Here is a 14,795-nt window from a genome sequence, read left to right as displayed (position 1 = left end):
TCAAGTCATATCCAAATCTTTGATTCCAATGATATCCTTATCATTTTCTACTTCCATTTTAAAGGTGTCTACATATTTACCATTTTTCGTTTCAATTTCCTGATCCCTTTTATCAATCAAACGTATATTCTCTTCCAAATTACCATCATTGAATAATGAAATATGTTTGACGCCCTTACCGGTTTGTTTGAAGACTACTTTATTGACTTTAACCTTCATGGGAAACTCTTTTTGAATCAGACAATTACCTCGAAAAGAAAACTCTTGCGTTTCGCCGATATCGAATACGTTTTTAGGTTCACCATATGCGAGAGAACCCACTTTTATTTCTGCTTTGAATCCGTATTTGTTTGATTTATAAATTTGGTCTTTTCTATCGAAGACAGTGTCACTTTCGAATGGTAGATTGAAATAATACGATTTGTCCGTGACAATAGCTTCTAATTTGCTCAACTTTCTCTCTCAAAAAATCGTCATGAATTCTTGATACCAAAAGATTGACCTGTTCTTTAATATAATTTTTCATATCATCTCGAAATTTATTTTGAAGAAAGTTTTTAATCACACCCACTTCTTTTTCTAATTCGTCCGTGATTTTAGTATCCAAAGCAGTCAATTGTCGTTTCAACGTATCTTTGTCAATGGGAAGTGTGTTAATTATATCTTGAACATCTGATCTTTGCTTCGCGATCTTCGTTCAAATTAGATATTTTTGTAACTCGGTTTTGTCCGCGGTCTTGTCTAGTTCTGCTAGCAATTCGCCAAGTTTTCTTTCCAAAGCGGTTTCAATCTATCCTCGTTTACATTTGGGTTGTCTATTAAACGTTGGACGTCTATTTTTACCTTCGTAATCTTATCGTCTAATTTAGATATTAAATATTGCAACTGACTTGTTTTATCCACTTGAATAAGACGTTTCAAACTCGTTACCTCTTGTTGTAGTTTGGGTTCGTCCACAAGATTATTAATATTTCGTCTGATGAATCTTTTCACGTCATTTATTCTATTTTCAACATGGTCCTTATCTATTTGAATTGCGTTTATTTGATCCAGTAAATATTTCTTGTTCACGGCATCGTTATCGTTTCCTGGAAACTTTAAATTAGTTATTTTGAAATTGTTCATATCGATATCTCTTTGTAAGGTGTCTCCGATTTGATCCACGAAAAAAGGTTTCGCTTTGTTTATAAACGCCGTAGAACTCATGGGATTTTTAGATTCTAGAGGTAAAGACCCTAATCCAAACTTGTTTGCCATTTTTATTGAGTTAAATTTATTATAATTTCTTCAAACTTTTCTCCCAAACTCAACCGATATAAAACCCAAGGGACAGCTGACCATACAGCTTTTGTCCTGGCATTTGAATTTGAAACGTAGAACATTTGATTGGTTTGCTAGTCAATTTCGTTATCTCTTCTGTCGGTTCTAGACCGAAAGAATCAAAGAAATAAAAGTTATTCGAAAAATCTTTGTGTAGAGCAGAGTGATGAACTCCTTTTTGATCCGACGTGTGAATGTTTCTTGTATTTCAGTTCATCAATTTCATCTCGCATGCAATAATAAAACGGCGAGACGTTCAACTCCTTGGCCCATTTCACTAGTTTGTGGTCGTGTCTTTTCCGTATTTATCGAGAAATGCATTCATTTTTTAAGTTGATTTTTTTAGTTGTTTTTCGAAGTAGGCGGAAAGTATTGCTGAAGACCCAATTGACGAAATATATACGTAGTTTGTGTTTGAAAAAACTTGTATAACATTCTGATAAAACACATTCAATAATATTTTGAAGATAAATTTACATTTAAATTTAAAAAATCTTAATTTAAGAGAGCGTAAATGCTTGTCGACATCTAAATTTCTTAACCTTTCATCTAAATCTTCATTTTAGAGATTCATTTTTAAAAGTCAGTTTTTTGAAGTTCATTTTGATAAAACCTTCCTATGATTTGTTCTTTGTCTTGATTGATCAATTCATACGTGGGAGGTGATGTGTTGTTTACTTTATCAACGATGAATATCTCGTTAGTCCAATAGCCGACGTAACCTTTCTGAAACAATGATTTATATTTAAAAATACGAACTCGATCTCCAACTTTGAATTTGGGTTTAATATTCAAATTGCTAATCTCGTTTTCAAAGTTGTTTCGAGTGTTGACGGACTTTATGATATTCGGGTTATTAGAGGCTTGCGATGGCGTCACACCTATAGACGAATGTATTTTGTTATTGTATTCGTCGACAACAACTGGTAATATTTTAAGCCATTTTTGAGATTTCAATTCCGTGAATTTCTCGAATAATTTGCTTTTAAGAGTCCTGTTGAATCTTTCTATCACTACGGCTTTACCTTCGTTATGCGTGCTGTAAATTTCAAACCCCAGAGATTTCACATTTCTGTTGTAGAATTCGCTTCCTTTATCAACCCACAACTTTAGGGGTCGTCTGTCGGATTGTTTCATTATGGTTTCGAATGCTTGTTTGACAGTCAGACCCGATTTGTTTTTCAAGGGAAAGACCCAAGCGTATCTCGTGTATATGTCGATCACCGTCAAACAATACTTGTACCCTCTCTCGACTGGCATGTTGATTAAATGGGCTGACCAAATTTCATCTTTATCAAAAACTTTGACTTTGAGGTAATGTTTGTTTTTTCGAAATTCTTTGTGAATCTCGTCTGCTATGCCCATACCCATTTCAATTTTGCCTTCAAGAGTTTTATGATATGAGCCCTTTGTAATTTCTCTTTGAAAGTGGGATTGGGAATATTTTCGAGTTCGTCTATCATTTGTTTGTCTGCTTGGTGTCTGAATGTTACGTCTTTATTTCTGTACAGTATGTCGTGTTTGAGCGCTGCTGCGTCAACTCTATTAACGGGTTCTTCCCCTGGTTGGGATTATCATTTTCGTCTAAACGCAGATCTAACCTAGTGCCTGGACCTGTATAATTGTGCCCTGGGAGATGTTTTTCTCCGGGATATTTTGCCCATGGAAATCCAGGAAGAGAACCCAATGACTTTTGAATGTCTCCCGCACCGAAATACGTTTTAGGAGGATTGACATTTATTAAAGACATAATTTGTTCAATAAACACCATATATTTTTAATACGAAAGATTTAATACAAGGAGGAAATTTGTTGTTTGAGACAAAATTGGCCACTTTGGGGATGAGAGATGTTAGCGCAGAGAAGAAACCGTCTCCTTCGAATTTTTTTTGTTCGTGTTTTAAAATTAAAGACATTTTTAATGCGGTTATTTTTTACTGTATTATTATAGTGATTCTTGTCTGTGGTTTGGGTAATTTATATGGAGTCTGTTATAATACAGTTTGGGGAGTCTGTTATAATACATTTTTAACAGTTTGGGGAGTCTGTTATAATACATTTTAACAGTTGTGTCTTTTCGGATATGATGCATTGAAAAATCTGCCCATGCGCAGAAGTGAAATGCGTCATATCCGAAAAGACATATACTACTACGAGCGTTTTAAGAACAAGGACAATCTCTCAGGAACTGTGCCTTGTAGAGTGTTTACAAACGAGCAACTGTGGACGGACGGACGGACATGGGAGACGACACCCCCCCCCCCCTCCCATGTCATGTTATATAAAAAGTAGCCTATAATAACTCTTGTTGTCATTCAATTCGAGGTTTTATAAACTTGTCACATCGTTATAGTTTGTTGCAATCATGTGATAGTTGACGTCACTAATCACGAAGGGCCTTTTAATGCATAAATTGCAGGAGCCACATACGTCTGATCGAAAATTGGAATGATAGACTACAAATCGATGCTATAATATCAGCGTTCCCCAATAAACATATAACATTTAGAAACCTCTTTAAAATCCCTTGGAGTGAAATTCTTAACTTTTGAAATGATGTCAAAAATTGGATTCATTATCATTATTTTGCTAGTGGAATATTAATTTAACTTATTTCAAAATAAAATCTGAAAAAATTCACAAAATTTTAATCTAAGCCCTTCATATTTATAGGCCTACGTCTCTTTTCACTCTTAGGTCACTCTCAAATAACTTTCATGCCTTGGTGCTTAATATCATAACTATTTGGTAGACCTAATAGGCCTATCGTTAATTGATAAAATGATCTTTAAGTAGATATTTATTTATGGAAAAATCATTACGTACGCCTGTGATTCAAGTTACGCGCGCCTGTGTCATTTCTCCACTGTGGAAATAATAATTACCCATAATTCAATTGTGTTTTCAAGATGGAGGCTTTAGCCAAACACGATTTTAACGCGACGGCTGAAGATGAGCTAAGTTTTAAGAAAACCACCGTAGTAAAGGTAAACTTTATGAGTGTGTTTTTATGCAATTTTACCTAGTTCAGTTGTTAAGCAAAACCTTGTATCAATTTCATTCTGAAGTTTGACAGACGATAATGATAACCACTCCTTGAATGTTTCTTCTTGTACCACAACACAGAAATAAATTGTCAAGTTTTGTTATGATTTATAAGAGGCAAACCATAATAAAGAATCTTTTCGAACACTGTTTAGGTGTGAACATGTACTTTTGATATGTGATCTTCGATCTGTTTATTGTTATTGTTAATGTTTATAATTCATCTGGTAAGTTGGCCCTGATCAAACTCAATTTAACTCATGTCTTCTTGTAATGTTAAAATATAATTTTATATCAGTGACTCACTCATCAGTAGGATTATAATCTCTAAGGCTATTTAACTACATCATCAAGATAAAGTATGTCCAACTTACGATTTTCTTTTATAAATCCAGATAAAAACTTATGATTTACTGATAACCTTTAATAAGTTATCAAATTGGAATAATTTATCTTTAAATTTTTAGAATTTAAAACTCTTAATTCATAGACCAAGGGCCTATTAATAGCTGTTTTATTAGGTATTAATAAAAGAATTGACTTGGATTTTAAAGTTTGGATTTTAATCGGATGTTTTTTTTTAACCAATTTCAAAGTTCATAAACTGTTAAAAAGTGTAAGATGTCAAATATCCATGCATTGCCTTCAGCTGTTAAAACACAAAGCTTGAGAGCATTTTCTGTTAAAAATGCATTTGAAGTACATTATTTGTATATAATTGTTAGATTTTGAGTACAAATGATGATAAAAATTGGTATAAAGCAGAAATAAATGGTAAAGAAGGATATATTCCACATAATTATATAGAATTCTCCACTACATCGTAAGTACCGTACACTAGTTTAAACCTTTTATAAACTGGGGTATTGATATTGAAAATTATTTTTTTTATTTTGCTCAATTATTATGATGAAAATGTTTAGTAGAAAGGTGATGGAAATATTTGTGGAACAATATTACACATCTTTATCAATTATACTTGTAATTGAAATAAAACATTAATATTTTCACATTCTAGTATCAAACTTTACTAATACTGTTTTTTTCTTCTTAATTTTATAAGACATGAATATTGTAGGTGGTTTCATGGTAAAATATCACGAGCAAAAGCAGAAGAAATTTTAATGAGACCAGAACATCCAGATGGCGCATTTCTAGTTCGAGATAGTGAAAGTTCGCCTGGAGAATTCTCAATATCAGTCAAGTTAGTTCTGTTGTTGTTTTTTTTTGATAATCAGTATATAAACTTACATTCAATTAATTATAGATATACTTCTTACTTCCTGGTACAAAATTTTATTACAATTGGAAATGAATTGTAGAAAAGAATTTATTTCCTTAAATTTATTTCGATTTGTTTTACATAACCGATTCAGTAGAATTTCTAGTTGATTACTTTCATATTTCTCAGATCGTTCTCACAACTAGAAAAATCTGAGAGAAACTGGGTTACGACAGCTTCAAAGACACTCTCCTCAGTGACTGTATTTGGTCAACATGATCTGAGCTGAGACTAGATAACTAAAGTTCAATCTTGTTTTTTGTTTTTGTACGCCCGTATTATAATGTGGTCGTATATTGTCGATGCCCCTGTCCGTTAGTCCGTCCACAATTGGCCCGTGAACGTAATAGAAACAACAGTTTTTATCTGATTCTAATGGAATTTTGGTATTTATAATGATGAGATCTTGGACAAGTTCGATTTTGGCTATCTTTCGATGAAGGGTTTTTAAGTTACTGAAATTTGTTGTAATCAATTATAATGATCAGATCTTGAGACAAATTCGAACTTGACAATCTTTTGATGAATGTTTTTGAGTTATTGCCCTTGCGTCAAAATTTGTTTGTGAACACAATAGAGACTACAGTTTTCATCAGATTTAAATGAAATTTGGTGTGATCGTTTCTAATGATGAAATCTTAGTCAAGAATTCGAGTTGTAGTAAAGACGCATCAACATTTGTCAGCTTGTTAACGCGATAATAGAGGCGACAGTTTATATCCGAATTTTGTGTTTGATTAAATCAACTATATCTTACACAAATTAGTTTTTGGTATGATTTGACACAGATTGGTGACCGCCCTTGAAATACTAAAAATGTATGAGGAAAGTAGGCGTATCTAGCTAGGCAACCATTTGTTACTTTACATTAAGAATTGATTTTGGCAGGTAGGAATTTGATAGCAATTCCAAGTAGTCTGGTAATTTTTCCACTGCGACAGATTTGATGAGATTCTTTACATAGCCGTCTATTTTAATGTATTTTGGTTTAGGTTTGGTGACAGCGTACAACATTTTAAAGTATTACGAGATGGAGCTGGTCATTATTATTTATGGGTTGTTAAATTTGATTCTATAAATCAATTAATAGATTATCATCGTCAGTCATCTGTGAGCAGAACTCAAAATATAATATTAAAGGACATGGTTTCTCCTTCAACTGTATGTATTGTATTATTCAATTTTATCCTTCACAAGTATTATATGTTATCATTGTTGTCATACAAATTAGATGAAGACTGAAAGAATCGAAGGAAAGCATGTTGTTAGCTTTAGACATCCTTCTAAGTAGGAAACCACCCCAGACCCACTTCATGTTTGTTGTAAACAAATGGTTAACACAAATGATCCGAATTTAAGGGTCAATTACCCCATTATGGGGGGTTGGTTTAAGTCTTGAATATATGTTAATAGTCTTCTTAATTCCTTTACAAATATCTATTATTTCTTTAGATGTCTTTTTGGTAGTATCTTAAAAAAAAAGACAACTTGTCTTTTTAATCTTGTAACGCAGATAATTCTGGACCTAACACAGATAATTCTGGACACACATGGTATCCATGTGATGAAAGTATTCAAAAAATGTTCCTTTAGTGAATTCTGCTTTAGCTAATTGCACATTTTGCACTTGGTTCAAGTTTTTGTCATTCAATAGTTAGTAAATAATAATAAAATCTATTTCATTTCATTTTAACTCCTTTAAACTGTTCGCTTGTTGACTTTCAGTTTCACTTGCATTTTCCTGCTATTAGTTTTATATTTTCTGGTGTTTTTCATTTCAGTCTGTGCAAGCTGCTTATGATTTTGAACCCCAAAACCCTGATGAATTAGCATTTAAAAAACATGATATTATTCGAGTGATAGAAAAGTTTGATCAAAACTGGTGGAAAGGTGAATTAAATGGCAAGATTGGAGTGTTTCCAGTTACCTATGTTAAAATAATACCTGTGTAAGAGTTATTGACCATCATAAAATTGTGAAAACTTCCCTTTTTATTCTGGTTATCAAGGTTGAACCTTTTGTTTGTGCAATTATATCAATTGTCGTGGCAGAATTATTTTAATTTCAGTATCGCAGCATTATTAGAGTATAATGCAGAATGAATTGTTTTATTTACTTGCTTGCCTCAAAAAATCAGAAGAATATGGAGCAGAATCTGTGATTTTTTTATATGTTATGTAGATCAAATGTTATGTTATTAAGTAAATGTTTACAAAAGTATGTTAAAATTTAGTATTGATAGACTATTATTTGAAAAATCAAAATATTCAGCAAAATAGGCTTAAATTAATTTACTATGTAAACATTGACAAGCAGTCAATCTCTTCAGTAGAAAATGATATTATAAATAAATCTAAAGTATATTTAATATTGGTTCCTTATTCCATGAATTAACTCAAGCACACTCGACGGCTAATTTATTGGTTAAATGGTTGTAAAATGAAACGTGGTCAAATGGAAGACCAGGGCTGTGATGTAACTTAGCCTTTTATTAAGTCACAAAAGTATCATCTTATTCAAGTTCAACAATATTCAGGACTGGCATTGAATTATTTTGTTTAATGCTGTCAACTTTTTGATTATAAGATATGATGTTATAGTTAAATATAAGCACATATACATAGATACATCCTTGAGAGATAATCAAAAAAAGACATAGAATGTGACAGTAATGGAGAAGGAATATAAACCTATAAAATGAATACTAGTATGAATGAGTTACAAACTAACTAAATGTATGAATGATTGTAAATATTTATATATATATGGACATAAGTTGTTAAATATAAAAACCGTTTTGATGGAATCAAAGTAGCTTTATTCATTTTGAATTAATTTTTGCCAAGGGAGGTAATTGCTATTGATACCATAAGCTAGTCTCAATATGAACAATATTTATATCATTAATTAAGTATAACATCATTTCATAATGACTATTTTGATATGTTTTTAAAACTATATACTTTCTATACCTAATCGGGAGTACTGTGTTTTTGAATAGGTATTTTGAAGATTTTTAAAATAGAAGTATTTTTGATTTGTAAACTAATTCTTTTTGAAAATTAATTTAATGATAAAAGCTCATTATAATATATTGTTAAATGACTGTCAACTGTCAACCTGATGCATAATCAAAAATTTAATAAAATTATTCATTGATTTTTTCTCATTAACAATTAAGTATCTGAGAGAAAGGCAATTAATTTTAATAATGTTTTCTTTCACAAATCTAGAAACTGAAATAAAGTATGCAGGATTTATTATATTTGTTTATATGTTTATACTCTAAACAAAGGATACTGACATGACATAAATATTTGTATTGGTTTATGTATATTTTATCATTTAGTTGTGATTTATTAAGAACATTATTGTATTTTTTTCTAGTTAGCACCTGCCCATTGTTCTTCTATTAGCAATCATGCTTTCCTAATTTATCAAACCTGTAAGATTTGTATTTCTTTTCCTTGAATATTATTGAAAGGTTGCATAGATAGGATCCAAATTATGATATATAAGTTCAAAGTTCAGTGAATTAAAAACTGTATATCCACCTTTCATTATGATATGAAATTAAGAACATGAAATTTGTAGGTACATTAGATTTTTTGCAGCTTTGTAATTATTTTTCTCCTTTGAATACATAACACTCAACAATAAGTACGGCAGGTAGAAATTCATTGAGGGTAATATTGCATATATATTAATTCTCAAACTAAGTGTTGTGGTTCAGGTTTTTTTTTTTATCTTATTACGCTAGCTCTACCTACAAGCTAGTGAATCATGTATGTTATAAAAAATCTGCTATCTTCATCTTACTTTGCTTCAATTTTAACAGAAGTTTTAGTACATAAGTTTATTTTAAAATCCTGCACAAGAGCTTTTCATTTCCATATATTAAAATAAACTATTCAAGGCTATAGCATGGACTTCATTCACAATTCATTGCTCAAAATCATTGTTACAAATAACTAAAGGTAACTTATAACAATAAATCAAAACAATGGCAATGACAATATTCTTCTGTCTTCTATAATCTTTAGTTTTCCCATGTTATAGCTATACTCAAATGTGCCTATCCATGTTCTAGGATTTTGTAATTTAAATGCTTCAATTGTATCTGTATCAATGATATCAGTATTATTTTGTATAGGATTATTGTTTATAATTTAGTTTTGTAGTTAGGCCTAAAATAACAATCTTTGTATAATTAAGTTTTCGATAGGAAATAATCTACATTATGTTTCAGTGATGCCTATTCCTATGATTCTATTCCTGTGAGATAACCCAATCAAGAAGAATCATTTATTATTAGTGAAACGATACGTAGTTGTTTTCAGTTAATATCCTTGATGAATATAAGATATCCCAGATAAATTGAAGGTATGGATCGTCAGGTTTTTACAAATTAGTCCATCCTACATGAAGAAGGTTGTCTTGTACATGTTCATTAAAATCGAATTACATGATAAAAGTCTTAAAAGCTAATTGAAGCTATCATTTCATTTAATGACCAACTCAAATTGTAAAAGCAGATAAATTCTATAATTGTTTCTTTTCACACCTGTAAAGAGATGTGGCTTTTATGTTATATTGACGATGAAAAATGTTGTGATTCAGTAAAGAATTAATGTATTTAGTACAGTAACTTTTTTAAAACTTTGTTATATATATATATTATATCATTGTGTTGTTATAGGCAATCTGTAGCTTTTACCTATACATGTATATTATAGCTTGGCTTCCTAATAAACTATCAAAATAATATTTTGTTGTGTAAATCTTTCTTTATATGAGTAAATTTAGCTACCAGATTATGGAGCAATGAACCATCACTGATGACAAAGGTAGTAATATCCGATTGATTTTTTTACTTTTGATCTTTAATATTGATTCCACTTGTTTTATGAGAGATGCTTGATCTTGATATAAATTCAACATTTCCCCAAATCAAAATTTTTAAAAATAAAGCAATAACTTCCTAAATAAATGAGAAGTCTGTATGAGGAGCTGAAAAGTACAAAAATCTTTGCCTCACAAAATATCATTTCCTGCTAAGGGATACACAGCCTGTAGCACAAAAGGCCAAAGTTTATTGTCCCATTATCCAAATCTAAAGGTATTACATCGATCCATATCAGCATTACCTTCAGGTTAGCAAGCAAGCGTCTAACTCACTGAATTACTGCTAAACCGAACCATAATATACACATTATCTTAGGTGTAAATTGTAGTTCTACACAGCCAATCACCCGCTCTGACTGATTATGGTCACATGTAACTTGAAGGAGCAAAATCATTTATTAACAAGAATTATTTACATAGAAATCTCCACCCACCCTTACTTCTTTTTTCCTTTTTTTTTATTCTTAGATTTACTTTTGTGTCCTCTTTTTTTCTTGTTTTTAACTTTACATTCAATCTTATTTGTTATCATTTTGTGCTTCTCTTCTAAAATCTTTATATGTTCCATTCTGAAATTCATGAAAGATATACATAACTATTGGTTAGATATCTTTCCAGGAGACCCCAATTCAGCTATCAAGAAACATTTCTAAAATTCTACTACAGATCTTTGATCTACATGTACTCACAAAAGAAAGTTTGACCTCAAACTGAAAGATCTTTTAGAAATAATGAAATGTAAGTAAAGATGCATCCACAAGTCAAAAATATTTCATTGATTTAAATAATAATGTACCTTTTTTTCATTGCCGTTTTATGTTTTGTTAACTCTTTAACATCTTGACCTTGAAGTTTATTGTTACATAACCAATCATCAGCATCATCATTTGTCTAAAACACAATACTAACACATTCTATTCTTTTTACAGCATCATTGATAATAAAGTATATTTAACATTGCCAAAAAAAAATTCTATGCAGTAATATTCAGTACAGAAAGACAACAAAATTATGACTTAATCAAATGCCACAATTAAGAATAAAGAATCTATTACTTTTACCGTATTAATTACATTGTTATGAAACCTTTCTTCTTTGGGTACGTTTGGTAACATAATAACCAAAGGTCTAATTTCTGAATGACATTTCTCAGTTGATCTTTATGGATCGAATAATTTCTGAATGACACTTTTCAGTTCATCTTTATAGATCGAATAATGCCTGAATATTAGTTAATAGCATGGATTTTTCCTAAATTTTCTTCAAAAACAAGATACTGAGTGAAAGAACTCACAGAATTTTTACCCAATCTCAGTCCACAACCTCCTGAGAAATCAATTTCTGCTATATCTGTTATAGTTACTGTATGCTCTGGTAAATCAACTACTGTAGGTTCTATTAGTTCTTCTACTTCTGGTTTAGTATCTGGTTCCAGATGAGCTTTAGATAAAAATTCTTTGGTCTGAAAGTATGATGGTATAGTAGTAAGACATGAGTTTTGACTAAGATTGTGATCTTTTAAGAAGTACCACAAGATAACTCTTGAAAATAGGCCATACAAAAATCAAAAGAATCCATAAAGAATTGTTACCTGAAGAGTAAGCAAAAGTTGCCCTATATGGTTAATACTAATAGAGTGAATACACTAAGTTGAAAACGACATTCCGGTGAAAAATTATCAGATCATCACAAAAATTGATAGGGATCATCTCCATAATGACATTGACGCAAAAAATCAAAATGAATGAGCACAAGCCAAATGTGAATGTGTGTGTGTGTGTGGCTGTATAAAAAATCCATATATTTCATTTAGACCCCTTCTTAATCTCTAAGAAACCTAAACAATCTTACCTCAAGCACCATGAGAATTTCATTCAAGCAAATTGATTCAATGATTTTGCTAAAATGATGTCCTATCAGTTGGTAAAGCCAATAATGAAACAACCATGATCCTTTATCATAAACAATTATTGTCTCTAAAGTATATGAAGAAACCAAAACAAATCTAACTCTTCCCAGATGATATCATTTAACATCTAGTCCTTTTCTCTAAACTTACCTCTTTCTTAAACTCATGTCTTTCATTTCTTATCTTATTTTCTAATTTTTCTTTATAATAATTCTGTCTTTCCTTCTTTCTTCTTCTGAACCCAGTTAAATATTCCCTGTAATAATATAGAAATGTATTTTGTACAAATGATCAGCCACTTACCAATCTTACCATTCAGTATCTGACACTTGCTGATTTTACATCTACTCTCTGACACTGTTTTTGGACTTGAAATTTGGCAATAATTCTCACATGAATTGAAATATGAACTTGAAAAAAAAATTGTCTTTAAGTTGTGGAAAATGTTAACTATTGGAAAAGTTAACATGACTTTATAGAGGGGAATTTTTAATCTGAAAAGTAGCAAGTAGGTCATTATCACATGAATTTTCTGGGAGAGAAGTGTCTCTATTTCTAATGAAAAATCACTGACCCTTATATTACTACGGACATTCTATGACAATTGGCAAGTTGAAAATATTTATTTTGAATATGAAATGAGAGAAAAAATTCAATTCAAAGCTTATTGTAGTACAGTCAAGTAACCTTATTTCATGTGAACCTAATTTTGTGTGTCTTTGGAAATGATAAATAATTTACATACGTGCAACCTCGCGTAACTTCCGCATTTGCATGTTTAGATAAAATGTGTTATTTCTACAACATCAACCTGCAGAATTTTTCCTATCATCTCCGGAAATGATTAATAATTTACATTTGCGACCTCACGTGACCTCCATATTTGCTTGTTTTGATAAACATGGGGGTTGTTTGTACAATGTCAGCTAGTAGAATGAATCCAGTAGTTTCAAGCAAGGTAAAATGTACTAATGTATACTTTGACAAAAACAAAATGGCAGATTTCAGTTATTACCAAACGTCACCATTTTTTATCAGCCGAATTTCCTTATAATCTCAAGCTGTGTTCAGAATTCCAAGTGTAGTCTGCTAGAATGTAGTCCATTGAACAAAGTCACGTGACAAACTAGCTGATTCCATGTCAGCAGAAAACACAACGTGGGTCAGTCAGTCACTATTTTTCTTATAAATCATGGTTCTTTGAAGGAATTGTCATTAGGTATAATGAAATATTATTAAAGATAAATACTAAGAGAAGTTAATTAAACCACTGGGTATCCATACATTGTGTTTTTCTCAAATTATTTACAGTGGTGTAACCTATTTTCGTGGATATAAGGATTCAACACCGAATTTCGTCAAAGTTAAAAAAACGAAAAAAAAAATTTATGTCTTAGATGTTTCCTCAGATATTCTACAAAATAATACAAATTGGTTTCTTTCGATTTTCTTAATGAATCCTTCACTTTGACCCATATTTCATGAGCAACCAACTCGGGAACGGCGGCAGAATGCGTCACCTATTTTCGTGTACAATGTTTGATCTATAAATAAGTCTAGATAAACACGTTGTATGGATATCGGGTGGTATAATTAACTTCTCTTAGTATTTATCTTTAATATCAATTCATTATAACTAGTGACAATTCATTCAAAGAACCACGATTTAAAAAAAAAATAGTGACTGACAAAATAAGATACGTAGCGTGATTTATTGCTAAAAGTCACTGAAACAACATAAGAATATGGTCCACTTTGTGTTCCATAGAAATTTTCTGCTGACACGGAATTCGCTAGTTGATCACGTGACTTCATTCGTTGGATTATATTTTAGCAGACGACATTTGGAATTCCGATTACCGCTCGGGATTATAATGAAATTCAGCCGATAAAAAATGGTGACGTTTGGTAATAAGTGAAATCCGCCATTTTGTATTTTTCAAAGTATACATTAATACATTTTACCTTGCTTGCAACTACTGGATTCATTCTACTAGCTGATATTGTAGAGAAAACCCATGTTTATTAGAACAGACTAATGCAGAGGTAGCGCAAGGTCGCTCACGTAAATTGTTAATCATTTCCGAAAATCCACGAATAACAGGTTTCCACGAAATTAGGTTACTCGACTGTACTACAGATCAATTGGTTACTCATAAAAAAAAAGAAATTCGGTGTTGAATATAAAACCGTCTTCCTGTATCAATGTTAATTAACAATGAACATACCTTCTTCGTTTCTCATCAAACACTAAGAGTAGTTTTGTTTCTCTATTTTTTCTGGTAAATTTTGATTTCTTTTTATAAGATTTGACTTCTTCATATTCCTCCATGC

The 14,795-nt window shown here is 31.1% G+C and overlaps 3 protein-coding genes across 3 annotated transcripts; 1 reads left to right on the top strand and 2 right to left on the bottom strand.

Moving 5' to 3' along the window:
- Positions 1-1,257, bottom strand: LOTGIDRAFT_168433 (hypothetical protein; the record flags this gene model as incomplete). Its single annotated transcript, XM_009066319.1, has 2 exons — positions 1-459; positions 844-1,257. The coding sequence occupies 2 exons, from the start codon at positions 1,255-1,257 to the stop codon at positions 1-3; spliced, it is 873 nt and encodes a 290-aa protein (XP_009064567.1).
- A 4,160-nt stretch (positions 1,258-5,417) lies between these two features.
- LOTGIDRAFT_196407 (hypothetical protein) lies at positions 5,418-7,748 on the top strand. Its single transcript, XM_009066318.1, has 3 exons — positions 5,418-5,569; positions 6,640-6,808; positions 7,429-7,748. Exons 1-3 carry the CDS (start codon positions 5,490-5,492, stop codon positions 7,597-7,599), a joined length of 420 nt encoding a protein of 139 aa, XP_009064566.1. The 5' UTR covers positions 5,418-5,489; the 3' UTR covers positions 7,600-7,748.
- A 3,183-nt stretch (positions 7,749-10,931) lies between these two features.
- LOTGIDRAFT_236121 (hypothetical protein) lies at positions 10,932-14,795 on the bottom strand (the record flags this gene model as incomplete). Its single annotated transcript, XM_009066317.1, has 5 exons — positions 10,932-11,121; positions 11,349-11,443; positions 11,847-12,014; positions 12,612-12,717; positions 14,690-14,795. Coding segments are annotated over 5 exons (608 nt in total), but the record flags the coding sequence as incomplete, so codon positions are not given.

The sequence above is a fragment of the Lottia gigantea genome (genome assembly GCF_000327385.1).
Source record: "Lottia gigantea unplaced genomic scaffold LOTGIsca_75, whole genome shotgun sequence".
NCBI lineage: Eukaryota > Metazoa > Mollusca > Gastropoda > Lottiidae > Lottia > Lottia gigantea.
The sequence above is the reverse complement of the archived record's forward strand: the minus strand, read 5'-3'. Positions and strand labels throughout refer to the sequence as shown.

Bases quoted from the DNA above. Each gene is read 5' to 3' on its own strand.
- LOTGIDRAFT_196407 (XM_009066318.1), top strand. From the start codon at position 5,490: ATGAGACCAGAACATCCAGATGGCGCATTTCTAGTTCGAGATAGTGAA. The intron at 5,570-6,639 runs GTTAGTTCTGTT...ATTTTGGTTTAG, and splicing joins GAATTCTCAATATCAGTCAA to GTTTGGTGACAGCGTACAAC. The intron at 6,809-7,428 runs GTATGTATTGTA...TTTTCATTTCAG, and splicing joins ACATGGTTTCTCCTTCAACT to TCTGTGCAAGCTGCTTATGA.